The sequence below is a fragment of the Euprymna scolopes genome, chromosome 31, assembly GCF_053919585.1.
Source record: "Euprymna scolopes isolate OS-2025 chromosome 31, ASM5391958v1, whole genome shotgun sequence".
Taxonomy (NCBI): domain Eukaryota; kingdom Metazoa; phylum Mollusca; class Cephalopoda; order Sepiida; family Sepiolidae; genus Euprymna; species Euprymna scolopes.
The window spans coordinates 89,498,136-89,520,017 of record NC_136512.1 but is presented as its reverse complement, the minus strand read 5'-3'; the positions used below and the strand labels follow the sequence as shown (position 1 = coordinate 89,520,017).

Genomic DNA, 21,882 nt, shown 5'->3' with positions numbered 1-21,882 from the left:
TTGAACACATCCAAGTTGTAGTCCAGTGGGAAGCAGGCAGACGGAACAGAGTTCCACAGGCGTGCAGTTCTAAGAAAGAAGCTTTGTTCATGGAATCCACGTTTTGAGTTAGGCACAGATAAAGAGTGGGGGAAATTTTTCACAGTGGATTCGGCTAGACTGGTGTTTTTCGTGAAAGATTGGCGAGGGGGGACCAGAGATTGGAGTTCAGATGAGCACCTGCCATGGAAATAATGCTAAAACAAGGATAGGCTCACAACGTCTCTTCTGTGGGAGAGAGGTTGCAGGGTAGAGAAAAGGGCATCCCCCACTAAGCCACAAAGTCTATTTTGTACTCTGTCAAGGCAGGATAAGCTGGTTTTTGCAGCTCCTGCCCAGATATGGCAACAGTATTCCATCCTTGGACGTACTTGGCTTTTATATAGATAAAGAATTGCATCAGTAGTGAGATATCTTCTGGAGCGGTAGAAGGATCCCACCATCTTTCCAGCGACCTTTGCAACAGACTTGATGTACGTGTTCCATTTCAGATCAGGAGTAAAGGTCAAACCCAGAAGCTTGTCAAAACACGGGGCCTCACCCAGATGAGAGCCATCCATCACAATTGATGCCAGATGGGGATCAGAGCGTTGATGATGTAAGGATAGGAGTTTGGTTTTGGATGCATTAAAGGTAGCCAGCCACATCTTCCCCCACTGAACCACGCGCTCGAGATCAGAGGAGAGAGAATCAGAGAGAACTTTGTCATTTACGGCCTTTGATGTGTTGCCGTAGATGGTCGTGTCATCAGCATAGATGTCAACGAATGATTTAAGTATGTGTTTAGGGAGGTCATTGATGTAGATCAGGAAGAGAGTTGGGCCTAGGATTGACCCCTGAGGGACTCCAGCATTTATATTGCAGGCCTCCGATTTTTGTCCATCTACCACTACTCTTATGAGCCTATCTGAGAGAAATGATTTAATGATTGAGAAAACATTTCCAGTTATACCGTAGCTGGAAATCTTGTGAAGTAGACCCTTATGCCATACCTTGTCAAAGGCCTTTGATATGTCAAGAGTAATTGCTCTAGAAAGGAAGCCTTTGTCAAGAGATTCACTAATCCTGTGGGATATAACCGTCAGCACATCTGCGGTAGATCTTGCAGAGCGGAAACTATATTGTGTGTCACTAAGAAGGTTATTCCTGCTGAGGTGGTTGACTATTTCTCTATTTAATATGGATTTCAGCAACTTACTCATAACACGCAGGAGACTTATTGGTCTGTACTGAGAGGGAGATGACTTTTCACCTGAATTCTTAAATACAGGGCAAACTGATGAGGTTTTCCAGAGAGTCAGAAAGCACTTCTCCTTAAGGCAGCGCTTAAATAGTTTCGTAAGTATGGGAGCAAGTTCTGGTTGAAGCTTTTTTAACACTATAATTGGGATGCCATCAGGGCCAGTTGCTTTACTAGAATCTAGGTTCTTGATTAACTTGGCGACCTCATGCACGGATATTTGTATGTTACCTAGCTTGTTCTGTGTTATAGGAGGAAATATGGGGAGTTGATGGCCTTCGTCGCATAGGGTAGAATATGCTGCAAAGTTCTTTGCAAATAGTTTGGCATTGTCTGACGCTGACGAGATGACCTCTGGTCCATTGATAATGGTTGGGATAGAACGCACACTTCTGTTCAGGATCCTATTTGTTATTTGGCAAAACTGGTGGGAACCAAGCCACTGATCAGCTACCTTGGATTTAACAGACTGGGCATATAGCTCTCTTGCATTTTTTATTACTCTTTTACAGTGGTTGCTGGCAGTCCTGAAAGCAGCTTTAGTCTCAGTGCATCTATTACGTTGGTAGCTATGGAAAAAGTGATTTCTGTGCGATGAGCAGAGGGAGAGATTCTATCAGGATCTGAAAGAGAAGAAGACCAGGTATCAGGGTCACTGAGACACAGTCATGATGGCTGACTACTGTTGGAATCTAAAGAGAGACCTCTCTGCAGCTGAGCATTCTAGGAGTTTGAAGCGGAAATTAGTCCTGAAGTTTGAACAACGGTGAAGCAACATGCAATTTACGTGTACCTACTTTTATCAATGCCATTCACTTTACAGTATTCAATGTTGGATAATCAATATATGTTGTCGGCAAAACATTTTTTTCTCTTAATAAGTATTTATGATATGTATTGACTGATAATTCCACAAAAACGTAAACGATTTTATCACAAGATCTGATTTTTTAAAAATCAACTTTGCACAAAATCCTGATGAAGAGAAATGCATGTTATTTCCTGATTCAGCAGTACAAAAATATCATAAATCAGTTAAAAAAAAAAGTTGCCCAATGAATCGATAATCAAAAAAATCCGATGAAAGAAGGAGCAGGCGATTTTGACTAAAGTTAACATCTTATACAACCTAACATTACAAATGCATGTGACAAGTTATATTGCTCTACAAGCAGAAAGGCCTGATATATAAAATTAACAGTAGGTTATTGGATATGATGGGTGTATTCGAAACTAATGTTTCTCTTTAGAGCACAATTGAATCATGATACTTGACATTTGCATTTAAAACTTTAATTCGAGCTATTATATATACAAATAATTTTATAAAATCAACAGTAGACTCTATACAATGCTGTGTAGACTACGTCACTGCAGAAAGACATGTGAAATTTTCTCTCAGTGCACCACGATGAGTCCCCAACTAGAGCAGGCAATCAATCGATTTGATTAAAAAAATAGACGATTTCACCAATTTCAATAAGAATACAAGAGTGTGAAACATTTTGTTGATCATTATTCAATTCTGGGCAACGTCGGGTTACCCTGATTATATTATATAAAACTGTTTCCTGTAATAATTAAAAAAAAAAGTTTTGCTAAATAATAATCCTTTCTATAAACAATAATTTATATAAAATTATTTATATGGCATACAGTTCAGTGCAAGTTGCCAGATATGACCAGGGATTGAAAACAATCCTTATAAATATAAAAATTTCATCAGCAAACATGTTAATTTGATTCATGAACAAATATATTTAACCCTTTACAGCCAAATTGTACTTTCAAGGCGCCTTTAAAAAAAAAAATAACAAAAATATACAGGAAATATTTTTTGCACTTATGGTTTGTCAGCCCAACTGGTCTTCAAAGTACAGGTCTATGCGTGGTTCAACAAGTGAATGAAGCGTTTATGTTCGTGCGTCAGTTGCACACTAACTAACTGTTTCCTGATTAAAATTTTATTGCAAAATAAAAATATTTTTTGCTAATGCATCGTTTTAATTTTATAAAATCATTGATTATTACAGTTACTATGTTATTTATTTGATATAACAAATGGGAAATGCTAATTAACCCAGCTTATAAATGGTGTCTTTTTGTTTTGCTTTTTGTGTATAATATATTATTGACTTTTAAAAAAAGTATAATATTATTGACTATTAAAAAGTATATTATTGACTATTACAAAGGATATTATTGAACATTAAAGAAGTATAATATCATTGACCATTAAAAAAAAGTATAATATTATTGACCACTAAAAAAGTATATTATTAACTATTAAAAAAGTATGTTTTTTTGACCATTAAAAAAAGTATTAAAAAAGTATATTATTGATCATTTAAAAAAGTATAATCTTATTGACATTTAAAAAAAGTATGTTGACATTTAAAAAAAGTATGTTATTGACTTAAAAAATGTATAATATTATTGACCATTAAAGAAAATGTTATTGACCATTAAAGACAATATAATGTTATTGACTGTTAAAAAAAATATAATATTATTGACCATTAAAAAAAGTATATTATTATTGACAATTAAAAAAGTAAATTATTATTGACTATTCAAGAAAATATATTATTGACCATTTAAAAAAATATAATATTATTGACCATTTAAAAAATATAATATTGACCATTTAAAAAATATAATATTATTGACTATTAAAAGAAGTATAATAGCATTGACTATTAAAAAATGTATATTATTATTGACAATTAAAAAAGTATATTATTGACTATTCAAGAAAATATAATATTATTGACCATTTAAAAAAACATATTATTGACCATTTAAAAAATATAATATTCTTGACTATTAAAAGAAGTATGTTATTGACTATTTAAAAAAATATAATGTTATTGACTGTTAAAAGAAAGTATCTTATTAACTATTTAAAAAATGTTCTTGACTATTAAAAAAAGTATAATAGCATTGATAATTAAAAAATAAGATTTTTACTTAAGAAAAAACTTTTGCTTAAAACTGGATTTTTTTGTTTTGTTTCAGATCATTTCGATGCAGTCGGACATAAAAAATGATCGTGAAATGTTCTGATTCTTAAAATGCCTCAACTTTTACTTTTGGATTTTAAAATTTAGGCATCTCCCTTTTTACGGTCAAGTCATGTTTGAGTCGGATGACCTCCAAAGATCTTGTGTTGATCCTTCGGCACTTCCTTCGCTAACGGAATGGAAAGAATCTCCTCTTTACTCGTCCACCTCGAACAGTGATGATTCTTGTGAGAAATTGTACGAAGAAGTGTTCTACGAGTCCATCAGCAGCAGCTCTTTAGAAAATGATCTTCCTGCTGATTCGTTAACGGAGTACGCAAAGTCTTCCGATCCTCATTGGGTCGAGGAGTTTGAAACCCTGAAACCGAACTTCACTTCCTCAAAAACAGAATCTGATTTAAACACTTGCAAACAAGAACCATTGGACAAAGCTGAATCGGAAACTATCGGTAAAGTGTCAGAGGCTGCAGAAAACTTTCTGGAATCGAAAGATCCTCTCTATTGCTCTATTCCTTGTCATCGAGATGCAGAAAATGCTGACATGGATGACGTCTACAAAGACGGCCAATACGAATTTGTTAGAGTACTTCCTCCTTCTCTTTCTCCTGAAGCTGCCAGACCGGCCAAAATAAACTCTGCAGATGGGCTGAATAAAATGAAGAATTTTTTTCAGAAAGGAGTTACGGAAAATTCCAAGAAGAAAAAGCAACAGAAGAAATGGCAAATGTTCCGGAAATCAGGTTCGTTGATGGAATTTATTTCATTTACTACTTTGTTTTTTTTTTGTTTTTTTTATTGCATTTTCACCCCAAACAAGGCACATTGCCACTTTGCTGTAGGGGGCTACTATCAGGGACATAAGCTACAGGGGTACTATGTGGGGAGTTGGGCAGCAAGATGTCGGTTCACGTTACACTTGAACTTCTGCATGTCAGTACAGTTGGGGAAGCAGGAACTCTGAAGGGAATTCCAAAGTCCAGCAGTTCTGGGGAAGAAACTACTGGAGTAGAAGGCTCTCTTACATCTAGGGATCTCAACTGTGAAGGGGTGGGATTTTGCTGTTTGTCGGGTTTGTCGAGGGTACTTACGTCAAGGGGGCACAAGTGCTTGCAGTTCGTCAGAGCATTCACCATTGAAATACTTGTAGAACAGACAGAGGGATGCTACATTACGCCGATGGGACAGAGGCTGAACTTAGATGACAGTTCAGGACCTATTAGGTTGGCGACTCTCTTTTGAACCCTGTCTAGGAGTGAGAAGCTAGTAGCAGATGCACCAGCCCAAATATGACAATAATACTCCATATATGGGCGAATGGTGGCCTTATAGAGGTATAGGATACTTTTGGGCATTAGTAGCTTTCTAGCACGGTAGAGAGAACCTACCTTTTTCACAGCGTTTCTGGCAATGCTCTTAATGTAATTCTTCCGACTCATGTTTCCTGTGAACGTTAGGCCAAGAAGTTTAAAAGATGTACTTTCAGATAAAGAGTCTTTGGCCATTGCTATTGGTGGTAGAGAAGGTTTCTTGTAGTTATTAAAGGAAACAAGCTTAGTCTTTGCAGTATTGAATGTGACCATCCATTTTTGTCCCCATTCCACTACAGATCGGAGGTCATTCTCTAGTGTTTTTGCCATTTCTCTAGATATGTGTTCATTTGTTTTCCTGTCGTGTCGGTTATAGAGAGTGGTGTCATCAGCATATATACCCATCTCACAGACAATTTTTTTAGGGAGGTCATTTATGAATATTAGAAATAATAGAGGTCCAAGGATAGACCCCTGGGGCACTTTGTGCTTCTGTTCCAATATATGATAATATACAATATATGTATCTATAAATTTCGTTTCGTATGTACAAGGTGCCTTCAATAAGTTTCCAGACTTTTTTCGTATGGACACGTTCATTGATGGTACACACATGAAACTCTAGTCCCCTTCAAAGTAATCTCCTCCGGCTGCAATGCACTTGTACCATTGTAACAACTTCTAGAAGTTCCCCATAGAAATCCTCTTGTGAATGCATGTGAATGACCCACATCACAGCCTCTTCATCTTCGCGAATGTCTCATAACGACAGCCTCTAAAGTATTCCTTGAGCTTAGAGAATAACCAAAAGTCACAGGGAGCAAGGTCTGGACTATAGGGAGGGTGAGGAACTGTCTTGATACCCATCTTTGTCAAATAGTCTGTGACAAGGATGGAGTTGTGAACTGCACCCTTGGGACAAACTTTGTGTAAATCTTATGCCACTTAAAATCTGATGCTTCATTCACACACACAAACTTCTCACTATCCAGGAAATACTCACTTTACATATGAACAGAATAAAACATGACTTTTGATACAACAGATTTTATATTTTTATAAAAATATAGCAAGGACCAAGGTTTCATTTAAAAAAACAAAAACAAAACAAACAACGTGGTTTTTAAAAAAGAAAAACGGTTTTAAACTTTGGACTTTACAGGTAAATTTCTAAAAAAACACTACTTTTTTTGTTTTAAATTTGAATATATTATTTATTGATCTTTTATCTTCAATTTGTGATATATAACACTTTGGTGAGTAAATTAATTATTTACTTTTTAATAGACATTTCAAAATGGGAGCCGTGAATTAATTTGGGCCCCTGTCTTTCCAAGCTTATAACTACTCGAAAAATATAATTCAAACTCTAATTTTTTTTCCAATTAAAGGAGCAAGGACCAATGTTTCATTTAAAAAAACATTAAAAAAAACAAACAACTTTTTTTTTTTAAAGAAAGGTTTTAAACTTCGGACTTTACAGGTAAATTTCTAAAAAAACACTACTTATTTTTTGTTTTAAATTTGAATATATTATTTATTGATCTTTTATCTTCAATTTGTGATATAGAAAACTTTGGTGAGTAAATTAATTATTTACTTTTTAATAGACATTTGAAAATGGTGGTGGTGGGGGGGGCTTGAATTAAAAAAAAACGTTTGTCTAAAATATTATATTCAGTTTATTGGAAAGAGCATAAAATTTCACATTGACCCTGAAAATATCGTAAAAATAGAATCAATAGAAAAATTTTGATAGACTTTTAAAGTTTAAAAATTGAAAATACTGAGCTCATAAAATTCAATTAATTTCATTACTGTTTTTTTTTTTAAATAAAAAATAATATTTCTATTACTTTTTATACAACTTTAATAGTTTATTTTTGGAAGTATAATCCATAAAGAAAATGAACAACCCGTTTTTAAAAGAGAAATTACGAGTTTTTTATATTTTATTTGCAGTTTCGTGTTAGGGGTGTCAAAAATTCATACAAAAATTCTGATACACCTAGTCATTTGTTTACAACTTTTGAAAAATTAAGCCTCCTTACTCCTTAAGCGATAAGCGGACATTTGTTTATTATTTTTTTTTATTCAGTGTGTAAAATCTACTTTGAACAACATATTTGGAAATTAGAAAAATAAAAAAAAAATAAAAAAAACTTTGTTTTAGCATGTTAAAAGTATTTAGGTTGGTAGATAATTAAATTCTACTGTGTTTGGTATAAGTTTTTTTTTTTTGCTGTTGTTTCTTGCTTTTTAGAATTTTTGATTAAGGGGGGTTGCTTAGATCGTATTTTAAACTAAACTACAGAGGTTGGAATGCCCCCCCCCCCCCCTAAAATGTACTTGGAAAAATCGATTTGATAGTGAGACTTAAGAATGGTTAGCCAAAAAAAAAGGTGAAAAACAAAACAAATAATCAATAAATAATTGTTACCAAAGGCAATAAATGCTACTTTTTTTACTTACATGAATGAGTTTATTTTATGTTTTAAAGTATTTTCAAGCGCTTTTCTGTCTTTTTTTAATCTAAAATTGCGGGTGTGTGGGTGCGAAATATCTTCAGATTTTCTAGAATTCCCCGCTAGATTGCAAACGAAATCTCCAGATCTAGTGTGAAAACCGCTAAATTGGAAACACTGGTCACGCGACGGCAAGCGATGATAAATAATTGTCCATAAATAAAAAAAAATTGCCTATCGGTACAAAGAAAACCACCTATTTATTATAGAAAAGTTAAGTATAATGTTATAATTAAAGAGATATATAAAAACACGCATGGGTACAGTAAACATATTATACCAAAATGTCGAAGCAATTATTTATTTAGTTATTTAGACTATTAATTACGAACGAACCAAGAGTTACATTTTTATATATATATATATATATATGATCTACACAATTATGCAGAATGTAGAAACTATGCATAAATAGAATTCAGCGTAATAGTGAAATGAAGCCAAGCATGTAATAAGAAACCATAAAAAATGAATAAGTAATTTAATAATGCACGATTTTAAAGAAATATGCAAATTAGTTAATCTTCACATAGTCGCTCGCATATCCATGATTGAGTATATTAAGAAGTTCATTTTAATTTTTAAATAAAATAAATATGCCTTTGATACCAATGTTAAAGCATTAAAAAAAACCCACTCAACTTTATAAGTATATAGATGTATATATTTTTTGTATTTAGGCAGCGTTTTTTTATTTAAACAAGCATTAAAAATAACAGAGCTTCTGTTTAATTATACCTTTTCTACTTTTTTGATATTTCTCATCTTTTTTGTGTGTGAAAATCAAAAAAAGATAATATAATCCATATGTGTCATAAACGTTTTCAATTCAGTGTCAAATCATCTTCAAATGAGAGGTAAATCGTGAACTGAGAAAACTGGTGGAGAAAGGAATTTAGTGGTTCAACATTCGTAGGCAGCGGTGGTGTTCGGACATTTTAAAATATTGTTACTTGTTTAAAACGTGATATTATTGATAATAGGTTTTTGAGTTTTTATGTGGAAGACTTAAAGTATTTTTAACATTTTCAAATTTGTGTATTCATTATTTGGCAGACTGTTATCCTTATCTTCATAGATGCTGTAGCCTTCTTCAGGTGATTAATAAGGCTATGACAACAGAATATTCTTTTCATTGTTTCGACTCTCGAGTATATATCCAACACAGTTAATCAACCGAGAACCACGTCACTCTATATAAAAGCACCTAAGATATCAATGGATACACACTCAAGAGTCAAAACAATGAAAAGAATATGCTGTTGTCACAGCCCTAGTTATTACATCCACCAAAGAGGTTAGTTTTTTTTTTTTTTTTTTTTTCACACTCAAAGCAAGACTACTATTTTGTGAAAATTAATTATTGAAAAGTAAAAATATATATTAATTTAAATTTATTTACCGTGTTTGTTAAATTGTTTGTTATTATCTGTGGAAAATTTTACTAATTGTGGTTAATTCCAATTTTAGTCACTTTAATTATTAAGAGTGAAATGGATTTTGGTATTTACATTCGTGATTAACCAGAAGAAGGCCAGAGGATGAGTTGGCCAAAATGTGATGAATCAACAACTATGAAGTAATAACAGTCCGCCCAAGAATAAATACACAAATTTTGAAGCCTCATCTCAAAGAAATTTTTGATTTGTTTCATGATATATTTTCATGTTACTAAGATTTGTCGGAGGAGAAACAGTTATGTTTTTTTTGTAGATGTTAATAGATTGCACAGAAACTTACATTATGCATGTTGAGGCGACAGAATAGGGCAGTGGTTGTGTAACCAACATAACTATCTGTAACACTCTCCGAAAATACATTTAAACTTGTAGATAACGTTTGAGCTCAAAACAAATGTTAAGGGTCAAAATTGGGGTCAAAGTTTTTAAAAAATTTGACCTCAGCCAATTTTGGGTCTAAAATATCTTTATTACTAAAATAATAGATATAAAGATAATATATATATAATAGTAATATTAGGTAGCAGCATATCCTGATCTAAATTCTGTCCAAAAACTCAATTATGAAATCATTTCTCTCTGATAGGTTCATAAGAGTAGTGGTTGATGGGCAAAAATCAGAAGCTCACAGTATTAATGCTGGAGTCTCTTGGGGGTCCATCCTGGGCTCAATTCTCTTCCTGATCTATATCAATGATCTTCCAAATCACATCCTTAAATCAATAGTATCCATTTATGCTGACGATACTGCCATCTATGGTATCACATCTAAGGCTGTAAACAACCAGGTTCTCTCTGATTCTCTCTTCTCTGATCTTGAGCATGTGGTACAATGGGGAAAGGAGTGGCTGGTTACTTTTAATGCATCTACAACCAAGCTTCTATCTTTACATCATCAACACTCTGATCCCCTATCTGGCATCAATTGAAATGAATGACTCTCGTCTTGGGGAGGCTTCATGTTTTGACAAGCTTCTGAGCTGATCTTTACTCCTGATCTGAAACGGAACACATACATCAAATCTGTTGCAAAAGTCGCTGGAAAAATGGTGGGATCCTTCTATCGATCCAGTAGATATCTCACTGCTGATGCAATTCTCTATCTATATAAGAGCCAGGTACATCCAAGGATGGAGTACTGTTGCCACATTTGGGCAGGAGCTGCGAAAAAGGACTTATCTTGCCTTGATAGAGTTCAAAGGGGATGTCCTTTTCTCTTCCCTGAAACCTCTTTCTCACAAAAGATATGTTGCGAGTCTGTCTCTGCTTTATCATTATTTTCATGGAAAATGCTCGTCTGAGCTCCAATCTATGCCCCCCCTTGCCAAACATTCACGAGAAACCCTCATCTAGCTGAAAACGCTATCAATAATTTCCTCCACTCTTTATCTGTGCCTAAACCTAAACGTAGATTCCATGAACAAAGCTTCTTTCTTAGGACTGCACGCTCGTGGAACCGTCTTCCATTTGCCTGATTTCCAGCTGACAACAATCTGATTGTCTTCAAGTCCAATGTAAATAAGTTCTTGAGGAGCCTTCCACTTAAGTTAACAAATTTACTGAATTTCCATTACTAACGATTACTGTATTGTCCAATTGACTACTGTACACTCTTTATCTCTTATCCTCGAGCGGCCTTTGGCCTTGACACGTGGTGATGCCTATGTAAAAAAAAAAAAATTGAAATTTTACATAAAGGGTATTCAGACATGCAGCAAGCTTTTTAATCAGTTTTTAGGTGAAAATTTGGCTTCCAAGAGGTCACAGTTTACAGAGTTGAGTTTTGCAGACTCTACTAAACTCCTCCCCCAATTCTGGGTCTAAACACTTGAAATTTTAGATGTAAGTTACCTGGACATGAGTCAAACTTTTTAATATATATAAGTTATGAACAGTACATAGGGCCCGAGCAAAGGCGGGATGAACTAGTATATAATGAAAGTAGTCTAGTTGCCTAAAAGGATCGTCTTCCATTCAGTTTATTTCTGCACCCATAAATCTAACGGATCTTACGAAAAGAAGCATGGTTCCGCTTTTGTTTTTGAAGTTTTTCTTTCATGTTGGTCAAGCATTTTTTTTTTTTAATGTAGTGAAACAAAAGTTTATTTCATCAATTTTGGGAAATAGCTTACAAGCCCCCCCCCCCCTCAACCCTTCTCCCAACTTTCTAGAAAATAGAAACTACACAGAAAACAACAATAAAAAAAAACTTTGTAAATCATCACCGAATGTTGTATTTCTGTGCTTGTTTTATAAATACTCCCATGGAATGTGCTGACAAACTTACTGTACTTGTAGTTCCTCAATGTAAATATCCTGACAAAACGATTAGCAACAAAATTCCACCCCTTCAATACAAAGAATCCCAGATACTGAAAAACTAATAGCTTCCTTCCTCGGAATTCTTGCTTATTGGAATTCCCTCCTTGTTTCTTGTTTCCTTGAGTGTACTTACATGTAGAAATTTAAATGTAATATTTCTTATAGATCCTGCTAAGTCTGCTGCAAAGAAGGTTGGTTCCCTTTACCAGGCTAGAAAACTTCCCAGTATCATATCACCCATGCATGCAGTACAGTTGTCACATCTGGGCTAGTGCACCAACCATTAACTTCGCCTCTAACACAGGTTTCAAAACAGAGACTCTGACCTAACAGGCCCCACACTATTTTTTCAACATTTGATGCATCAACCGTTCAAGTGTTTCCCTCTTGAACCAAATGCAAAAGAATCTCTAACCTAATATTGCATCCCTACCCTGTGCTTGTATTCCCAGAAGCTCTTAAATTTTTTGAATTAAAATTAAAAAAAAAAAAAAATGGGAAGCTTTACTTTTGGAATGATCCTCATACATTTCACTTTTTTTTGTCTCTGCTCAGTGAAGGAGTAAATCCGTCTATACTGGGGCAATTTTTTTTTTGTTCTAATCTAAACCGCTTCGTTTTAGGAGAGCTGGATTCCCCCCCCCCCCCTCCGCATTTAAAAACTAACCTTCAGTCTAATTCTGCCCTAGTGGGGGACAAAAATAGGAACTCCAAAGGGGTTGATATTCCGTTAAACAAACCCAAACGAAATGTTATTGAAACGAATCCCCCCCTCTCCTCCCCTCCCCTGCTCCGGATAACCGATCACACATTTTTGTCATTTAACCTAAACTTTTATTTCCAGGTTTATTTTTAACTTTCACTCATAAAAACCACTTTTACACACACACACACACACACACACACTTAAAATTCCATATTTCAATGCATTTTCTATTTGTTCTTTTGAGAGAATATTTCCTGACACCCTTCTCCCATTCCCATCCTCCCCATCTCTTGTAAAACTGGCGAAGGAAATGAGAGTTTTAAACATCTTCAAACGAGGAGAATCAAACAAAACAATGAATTTGATACATTAGCCTCGTTTTTATATCAACCTCCCTGGAATCATTTATTGTCCGTCTCTCATTCATCGGAAACCGTTTCTTGTCCCGTGTTATTTTAAAACGAAAGTCCGAGGGGATTTTTGTCTGCTCCTCGTCACTGGGATTTACAATTTTTGGCGGCATCATCATCAGCCGCGATGGCTTCGATTAAAGCCACCATGATCCGTATCCGAGAAACGCTGAACCAAATTTTTTTGGTTAAAAAATATCAAAATGGATTTGTGTCCCTCCGTAAGTTAGAAATGTCATTTTTGTTTTTTGTTGTTTTTTTTTTTCAACAGGAAAAAATTTCATTCTTTTTTTTTTTTTTTTTTTTTTTCCAATTTTTTCAAATGGAAAAATTATCCGAACGTTTTTAACAATCAATTTTAACAATCAATTTTAACAATTCTTTAATTTTTTTAGCATGTATATTATATTTTCCTTAATCTGTTTAGCTGTTCATTTCACTTTTTCTCAGAAAATACTGACCCAATCTGGCTGCAATTTTGTACAAATCTTTGTGATGATAAGGTGCAGCAAACTAAGCAGTATGGTATCCGTTCAATGCACAGTTGGAGATTAATAGGGATTAGAATATAATGAAAAAGTGAGCACGAAAATATAATCACACACAACTATCAATTTGACATAAAGCATTCGTTCTAAGTCAACTTTTGCCCGTTTTTGCTTCACAAAAATCTAGTTTTTATTCTAATAACGATTGGCGCCAATATTTCAGTGTTGCCCGGGAAAATTAGGGAAACCAAGAAACTCTTGTTTCTACCGTTAAATCCCATATTTCGAATTTTAAACTTTCTTCACGATGGAATGATAAATTTGTCGCCCTAAAGAAAACAACACTACAGCTTTATTTTAAAACTTTTAATGAAAAAATCAATTCAGGTAACTTGATTATGTAGTAGAGCTAACATCTATTCAATGTAGCCGTCTTCAGCCTTAATCACTGCCTTGATATGGGTCCGGAACTGGAAGCATGCTTTTCTCACCAGTGTTGGCGGGAGCTCAGCGAATGGTGGCGATCAGACTGGCTTTGATGTTGTGGGAGGTCATGTTGGTGATGTTCTCGGTATGACCTAATGAAGTAGTCCAGCAGGTTCAGGTCGGGGGAGGAGAGGGGGGCCAGTGGAAGAAGGGTACAAATTTGTTGTACTCCTTCTGAAACCAAACCTGGATCTCTTTGGATTTGTGAGCTGGCACTGAGTCCTGTTGCCACATCCCGGATCTGCCAGCGGCCACCTGATTGCACCAGTGGATCATAACACTCTTCAGCACATCCAGGTACACTTTGGTGTTGACTTGAAAGATGTGAGGTGGCATGATGTGGCCCTCACTTGAAACCATAACCGTTGCCGGAAACTTTATTGAGCTATGCCAAACGTTGAACCGTCCAGATTTGTATTTTGAGGGTGCTGACAATGGTCCTGTTGTCATAACTTGAATCGGTAGAAAGCATGAGTTGGATAGCAGCATATCTCCGATCTTACTCGTTTAACATTGTGTCACTTTTAGACATGATAGAAGGCTCCTATCACTATTGGATTTTGTACACAACTGGCCAACTAGTAGATGGTCTGCAATAAAAAAAGAAAACTGGCTTTCATCAAATGGAAATGGAATCATGTCGTCTTTTCTAGGGGAACAATTTTATCGTTCTACCCTGTATAAATATCACTTTTACAGAAAGTAAAATGTTTCTGTGTGAACGCAGACCCCATCATATTATGTGTATTAATTCTTTTGCATCTTCATAGTTGTTGTTTTCACCACATTTCAGCCAACTCATCCTCAGGTGATTAACTGCGACGGGATAGGAATGCTGAGTGTTGTAACTTATCCCCAGTAATTACTGTCTTCCATAGTTGTAGTCTCGTCACATTTTGGCCAACTAATCCTCTGGCCTTTGGCCTGCTTGGGTAGGATTGAGACTGCCATCTTCAGACAATACTTATCTGCAACCGTAGAGACTCAACATCTCTATCCACTGCAAAGGATAAAAAAAAAAGTTTAAAAAAAATGAATAAATATAAACCTATCATATTACGATAAAATATCAAAAAATTATATCTGTATTTTTTTTAAAAAATAAATCAAAATTTTTAGTAATTGAACTAAATTGTTATTAAGCTGCAAGTAATTTTATTATTTGTTTTTATTTAAGTAATGTTTGAAAATAGTTATTTGTGTGAAGTGGGTGAATTTGGTTGTTTTGTTTTACGACATATCAACCTTTTTTTTGGTTATTTAATGCTGAATCAAGTAATTTTTGAAAAAGTATTTATATTTAAAGTCGTTATATCTCTTTTTGGAATTGTTGTTTTGAACCTGAAGCATAAAAACTTTTTTTTCAAAATTACTGGATTCGAAATTAAATAGCCTGTTATTTTCATGGCAAGTGCTCTACTAAACTCTAATCTATCGTTCTCCCTTGCCAAACTTTCACAAAAAAAACACTCGACTAGCTACAACCACTACATGCGATTTCCCACACTCTCTAACTGTGCCTAAATCTAAACACTTTTAATGCATCTAAAACCAAACTCCTAACTTTACATCATCAACGCTTTGTTCCTCAGATCTATTGAAATGGATGGCTCTCGTCTTGGGGAGGCTTCATGTTTTGACAAGCTCCTGGGTTTGACCTTTACTCCTGATCTGAAATGGAACACGTATATCAAGTCTGTTGCCCAGGCTGTTGTGAAAATGGTGGGATCCTTCTACCGCTCTAGAAGATATCTCACTACTGATGCAATTCTCTATCTCTATAAAAGCCAAGTACGTTCAAAGATGGAGTACAGCTGCCACATCTGGGCTGGAGCTTCAAAAAACAGCCTATCCTGCCTTGACAAAGTACAAAATAGACTTTGTGGCTTAGTGGGGGATGCTCTCTTCTCTTCCCTGCAACCTCTCTCCCACAGAAGAGACGTTGCGAGCCTGTCTTTGTTTATCATTATTTCCATGGCAAGTGCTCGTCCGAGCTCCAATCTCTGGTCCCCCCTCGCCAATCCTTCATGATAAACACCCGACTAGCTAAAACCACTCAGTAATTTCCCCCACTCTTTATCTGTGCTTAAATCAAAACGTAGATTCCATGAACATAGCTTTTTTCTGAGAAGTGCATGCTTCCCACCTGACTACAACTTGGATGTCTTAAAGTCCAACATAAACAAATTCCTGATTAATCGCCCCCTTAAGTAAGACACTTTATCAAATCTCCAATACCAACTATTACTACGATATTATCCCATTGATTATTGTACACAAAATAACCCTTATCCCCGAGTGGCTTCCGGGCCTTGATAAGTGGTGATCCCCATGTAAAAAAAACCCAAAAAAAAACCCACAGATTCCATAAACAAATCTTTTCCGAGAACTGCTCACCTGTGGAACACTATTCCGCTGGCCTGCTTCCTGGTTGAATACAACATGGTAGTTCCCAAATCCAATGTAAACAAGTTTTTGTCGAGTCGTCCTCATAAATAATCAAATTCTACCCAATTTACATGATTAACGATTACTACACTACCACATTACATTCATTAGCAGTTATACTCGAGTGGCCTTCAGGCCTTTACAAGTGGTGACTCCCAAGTAAAAAAAAAAAATAAGTAAGGGTTGATATTTTGTAAAACAAAACGCCCAAACAGTAAGTGTAGAACAGTTGAGGAAGCAAGGTCAGTTAACAACAACAACATGTTTAAGCCTGACTTTAAGACTCACAGTGCACATAATGCTTTTCCATGCGGCATATTTGCCTCAACTCTCAGTTGTCAGCTTCCATACATCATCACACTGCATACACATGCTGATAGACACTTCCCGTAGTTGACAGTGGTAACGCTCTGCTGGTTAGTAATGACACAAGTTCCCTGAACTTATTTCATCCACTTTAAACTCTTGCAATCACACTAGCACCTGTTCTTCCTTGTATTCCCACACTAACACGACAGAAATAAAATTTCTGAAATCCAAATATATTTTATTCACAAAACATAAGTAAAAAAAAAACTTAACATTTCGGATTTAAATGCAGTCTTTATTGTTCTCGGTTGTTGGAATCTAAGAAAAATAAATAAATAAAAAAATAAATAAAAATTCCCCCCCCCCATCCTTCCCCCACCAATATCTCATCCTCTGCTTCACTTGTAAAATTGCGGAAGGAAATGAAGTTTTCAATTTTTGAGGAAACCAAAGAATGTTTCCTCTCCAAAATAACCCTAACCAAGACAATAACCTTTTTTTATTTTTTGCCCATGTCCACGGAATCATTTCTTATTGGTCCCTTTCGTTTTTCAGAAACCGATTTTTGTTCCTTACGACTTTAAATGAAAGTCCAAAGGAAACAAGAAACCTTCTCAACCGTGATTGCCATGGCTAATGATACATTACCTAAAAGTACTTTCCTCAAGCTCATAGGCTTAACATTCACAAACAACATGAATTTGAACAAATACATTGAAGTGATTTCCAAGGCTGCTGCAAGGAAAGTGGGCTCCATCTACCATGCTAGAAGGATATTCACACCTGAGAGTATCCTGTATTTCTACAAAGTCACTATTCACCCATGCATGGAATATTGTTGCCACACCTGGGCTGGTGCATCTGCCACTAGTCTCTCCCTCTTAGATAGTTAATGAGTCACCAAGCTAATACGCCCCACACTGTCGGTCAAACTCTTAATAATAATAATAATAATAATAATAACCTCTGTTCCATTGCCTAAATGTGATATCCCTCTGTCCATTTTGCAAATAGTTTAATGGTAAGTGCTCGGATGAGCTCAACGCATTAGTACCACCTCAACGTAAATATCCTCGACAAATCAAGCAAGCAGCAAAATCCCACCCCTCCACTGTAGAGATCTCTAGATGTCATAAAGCCTTAGCTTCTTCCCTCAAGCTGCTAGACTTTGGAATTCCCTCTCAGACGTCTGTTTCTCTGACGATACTGACAGTTCAAGTTCAAGTGAATAGACATCTCGCTGCCCAACTCCCTACATAGTATTCCTGCAAATCTGCTCCCAATAGTAGTCCCTTACGACTTGGCACTATGTTTTGTTTGAGTTAGAAAAAAAAAACAGTAAAAAGAAAACAAAAAAAAAAAGAAACAAACAAAACTCCTGTCTTCCTCTTTTCAAACTGAGATTTAAAATATTTGTTGACTTCAAATTGCAAATCCCAGTGACGAATAGAAGACAAAAAGATATTCAGGGTTGGGGAAGATAAAATAAAATCTGAATGAAATTAAAAAAAAAATTTTTTTTTACTCAAATTTAAAACAAAATAAATTTGCTTTAGTCGAAGAAATTAAACATTATTTTTGCAATTTAAAAATTAAAATTTTTTTTTGTTTCCATTTATCATTATTGTTATTGCTACTAATAGTACTAGTATTGTTATTAGTAGTAGTACTATTACTACTATTATTATTAATATTAGTAGTAGTACTATTATTATTAGTAGTAGTAATATTATTACTACTATTATTAGTAGTAGTACTATTACTACTACTACTATTATTATTAATATTAGTAGTAGTACTATTATTATTATTAGTAATATTATTACTACTATTATTATTAATATTAGTAGTAGTATTACTACTACTGTTATTATTATTATTAGTAGTAGTAGTAGTACTACTACTACTACCAATAATAATGATAGTAGTAGTATTACTACTAATGATAATAGTAGTAGTAGTATTACTACTACTACTACTATCATTAGTAGTACTAGTATTACTACTATTAGTAGTAGTAGTAGTACTACTACTACTACTACAACTACTATTATTTTTTTTGTGTGCTTTCTCTAAAATTTTAAATGTTTTTCTCAACTTTTGGCTATTTGTAGATGGATTTTTTTATTTTGACATCAGGTTAATTCCCTTTGCTTTAGATATTCAAACTGTGGCCTTAACACTTTCGCCGTTCTTAACAGACAAATCTTTTGCAGAATAAGAAAATAAATTATTTTTATTTTCATTTTCTGTCTTTGTCTCCCATTATGCAATTAAATATTTCATAAATGACTTCCGACTTTTTCTCTCTGTTGCGATTCCGGAGCACAGTGGGTGGGTGGGTGGGGGGGGGCAGGTGCTAGTGTGATTACAAGATGTAGGAGTAGATGGAGTAAGTTCAGTTAACTTTTGCCATTACTAATCAGCAGAGCGTTACTAATGTTGACAATTTGAAAGAGCGTTGCTTTTTAGGGATTTAGGGATGCAAGGGTTTTCAGCTGTGAATTAATGTTGTATTTCTGCTGTGGTTAAAATAATACCAATGTACTGATGTATGAAAATATAACAATACATCTTTATTGTTGCTGATGAATGGTTGGTTGTTAGTGTAATGTAGTCACGTCAGTATTTTGGGGCGTGGCATGAGCGACAGCGTGATGTTACTAACTCGAATTCAGATCGAAATGAAAGAAAGAGAAAAAAGAAGAAAAGAAGCATGAAAAGTTACGCTTGGTAAGCGTACGACGGCTCTTCTTCTTAACCCTTTGATTAGCTATGTCTGGTGTTGTGTACTGACAGCCAGCTTTGGTGGTGTGTAATGACAGTTGCTTGACGTGGCGGTCAGAAAGAGAAAACATACCAGTGTTAAATACATGTCAGCGACTAGCGTGATTATTATTATTAATAATAATAATAATGATAATAATGATATTAATATCATTATTATATTATTATCAGCATCATCATTATCATCATTATAATTATTATAATTATTATCATCATTATAATAATATTAATTATTAATATTATAATTATCATTATTATTATTATCATCATTATTATCATCATTAAATAAAATAATAAAAAAAAAAACTATTAATACCAGTTATAGTCTTGCGACTTGTTTCAATAAATAAAAAATATTTATTTTGGTGAGTAACCAAATTGTCGTTTTGTTTATTTTAACATTTTCCAAATTTTCTTAAAAAAAAAAAAAAAAATGGAGAAATGGAAAACATTTAACAACTGTTGTGTTGCATTAAATAAATATGTAAAAAAAAGGTTCTGTTGTTCATTGGTGTAAAATTGTGCCGAGTTTACTTCCTGCACCCTCATCCAATTCTTTGCTCCACTCCTTCTTCACCGTTTATCTTAAAATGTCTTAACTAAAGCCGTTGCGTTTGGGTCGTTTTTTGGAACCAAAACAGAAGTCAACATCTTTGAATCGTTAAAGCTAATTTTAGGTACAAAGACAATTTTATGTTTTTTTTTTTTTTTTTTTTTTTTGTCAACTCTAACATTCGTCTCAGATTCGAATCGAGTGTTTTTCAACAAAAACAAAAAAAATATTCTGATTGCTTCCATATTTGTGTCCTCATGTCTCCATAAGGGGCTTTAATATTTTGTTGGTCTGTCATGTTTATCCTTGAGTGGTTTTTAACCCTGCCAAAAGGAAATTAACAGTTTAAAAATGATGACTTCATTTTATGTCAACTTTTCTTTAACATTCCCCCCCCCCCGGGTTTAAATTAAGTGTTTTTCAAAAAAATAAATAAATAAATAAAATAAATAAATAAAAAAAATGGGGGGGGGGGTCTAATTATTTCCATATTTTTAGATGTGCCTTCATATTTCTACAAGGCTCTATGGACAAATTTATCTTTTCGTTAACCTTTGACAACTATATATTTTCATTTACTAGCCAAATAGAAAAGTTACAAGCCAAACTTAAGTGATTTTTGGAATATGATATTTTCGTTCCGTGACGAGTATGTACATTATAAAAATTTTTCTGTGTTTTTGTTGTTGTTTTAAATAAGTGTAATTCTTAATATACACCCAATTTTATGTTGAGACTTGAAGGTATAAACATTCAAAATTCTTCAGGTGTTTTTAAATAATCTTTGTTAAAAAAAAAAAAGTATATTATTTTATTAAACCTTTTACTATTTGAATAATTTGACTTGGTTCGTTTTATTAAAAAAAAAAAAAAAAAAAAAAAAAAAAAAAGGTTAAAGAATTTTTCACTCAATAATAATCTTTGGAAGATTTTCGGTGAACCCTCCCCCCCCCCACAATTCTCAAAACATAAGCGTTTTATTATTTCTAGTTGCCATTTTGAAAAATCACTCGCAAATGCGACTGTTTCACTCGCAACGTGAAGTCTTGTTTCATGTCCGATACTACCAGATCAGGCTGTCTGAAGATAACGACTTCCTGACTTCCAATGCATCAAACGTTAATATCTTCTTTTTTTTTATTTCCCTTTACAAAACTCAATCATGTTCAGCAAAGTAAAAAAAAAAAAGAAAAAACAACAATTTTCCTCTACAAAACACCCAAACACCATGAATAAATATTTCAAGATATAAAAAACTTGAAGCATAAAAACCTTTTTCCAAAATTGCTGGATTCTGGATTAAATACATTAAATACCATAAATGTTGTTTTATCGTTATTTCCATGGGAAGTGCTCGCCCAATCTTTAACGAAAAACACCCATCTAGCTGAAACCACTGTCAGTAATTTTCCCCACTCTTTATCTGTGCCTAAATCAAAACGTAGATTCCATGAACAAAGCTTCTTTCTTAGAACTGCACGCCTGTGGAACTCTTTTCCATTTGCCTGTTTCCCACCTGACTACAACTTGGATGTCTTCAAGTCCAACATAAACAAATTCCTGATAAACCGCCCCCTTAAGTAAGACACTTTATCAGATCTCTGTTACTAACGATTACTACGATATTGTCCCATTGATTACTGTACACGCAATAACCCTTATCCCTGAGTGGCCTCCAGGCCTTGATAAATGGTGACTTCCATGTAAAAAAAAGAAAAAAACTATATGTTTAGATGAAGAAAAAAAAAAGAGTACGATCTTAAGACATCTAATCATGAT

At 34.3% G+C, this 21,882-nt stretch overlaps 1 protein-coding gene across 4 annotated transcripts in view; it reads left to right on the top strand.

Annotated features, from left to right (window-relative positions):
- The window catches only part of LOC145255851 (uncharacterized), a 210,562-nt gene that overhangs the window by 77,128 nt on the left and 111,552 nt on the right, over window positions 1-21,882 (top strand). For all 4 annotated transcript variants that reach the window (XM_080114607.1, XM_080114605.1, XM_080114608.1 and 1 more), the window contains exon 2: window positions 4,298-5,042. In XM_080114607.1, the coding sequence (XP_079970733.1) occupies window positions 4,415-5,042 (628 nt within the window). In that variant the 5' untranslated portion in view covers window positions 4,298-4,414. The remainder of the gene's footprint in view (window positions 1-4,297; window positions 5,043-21,882) is intronic.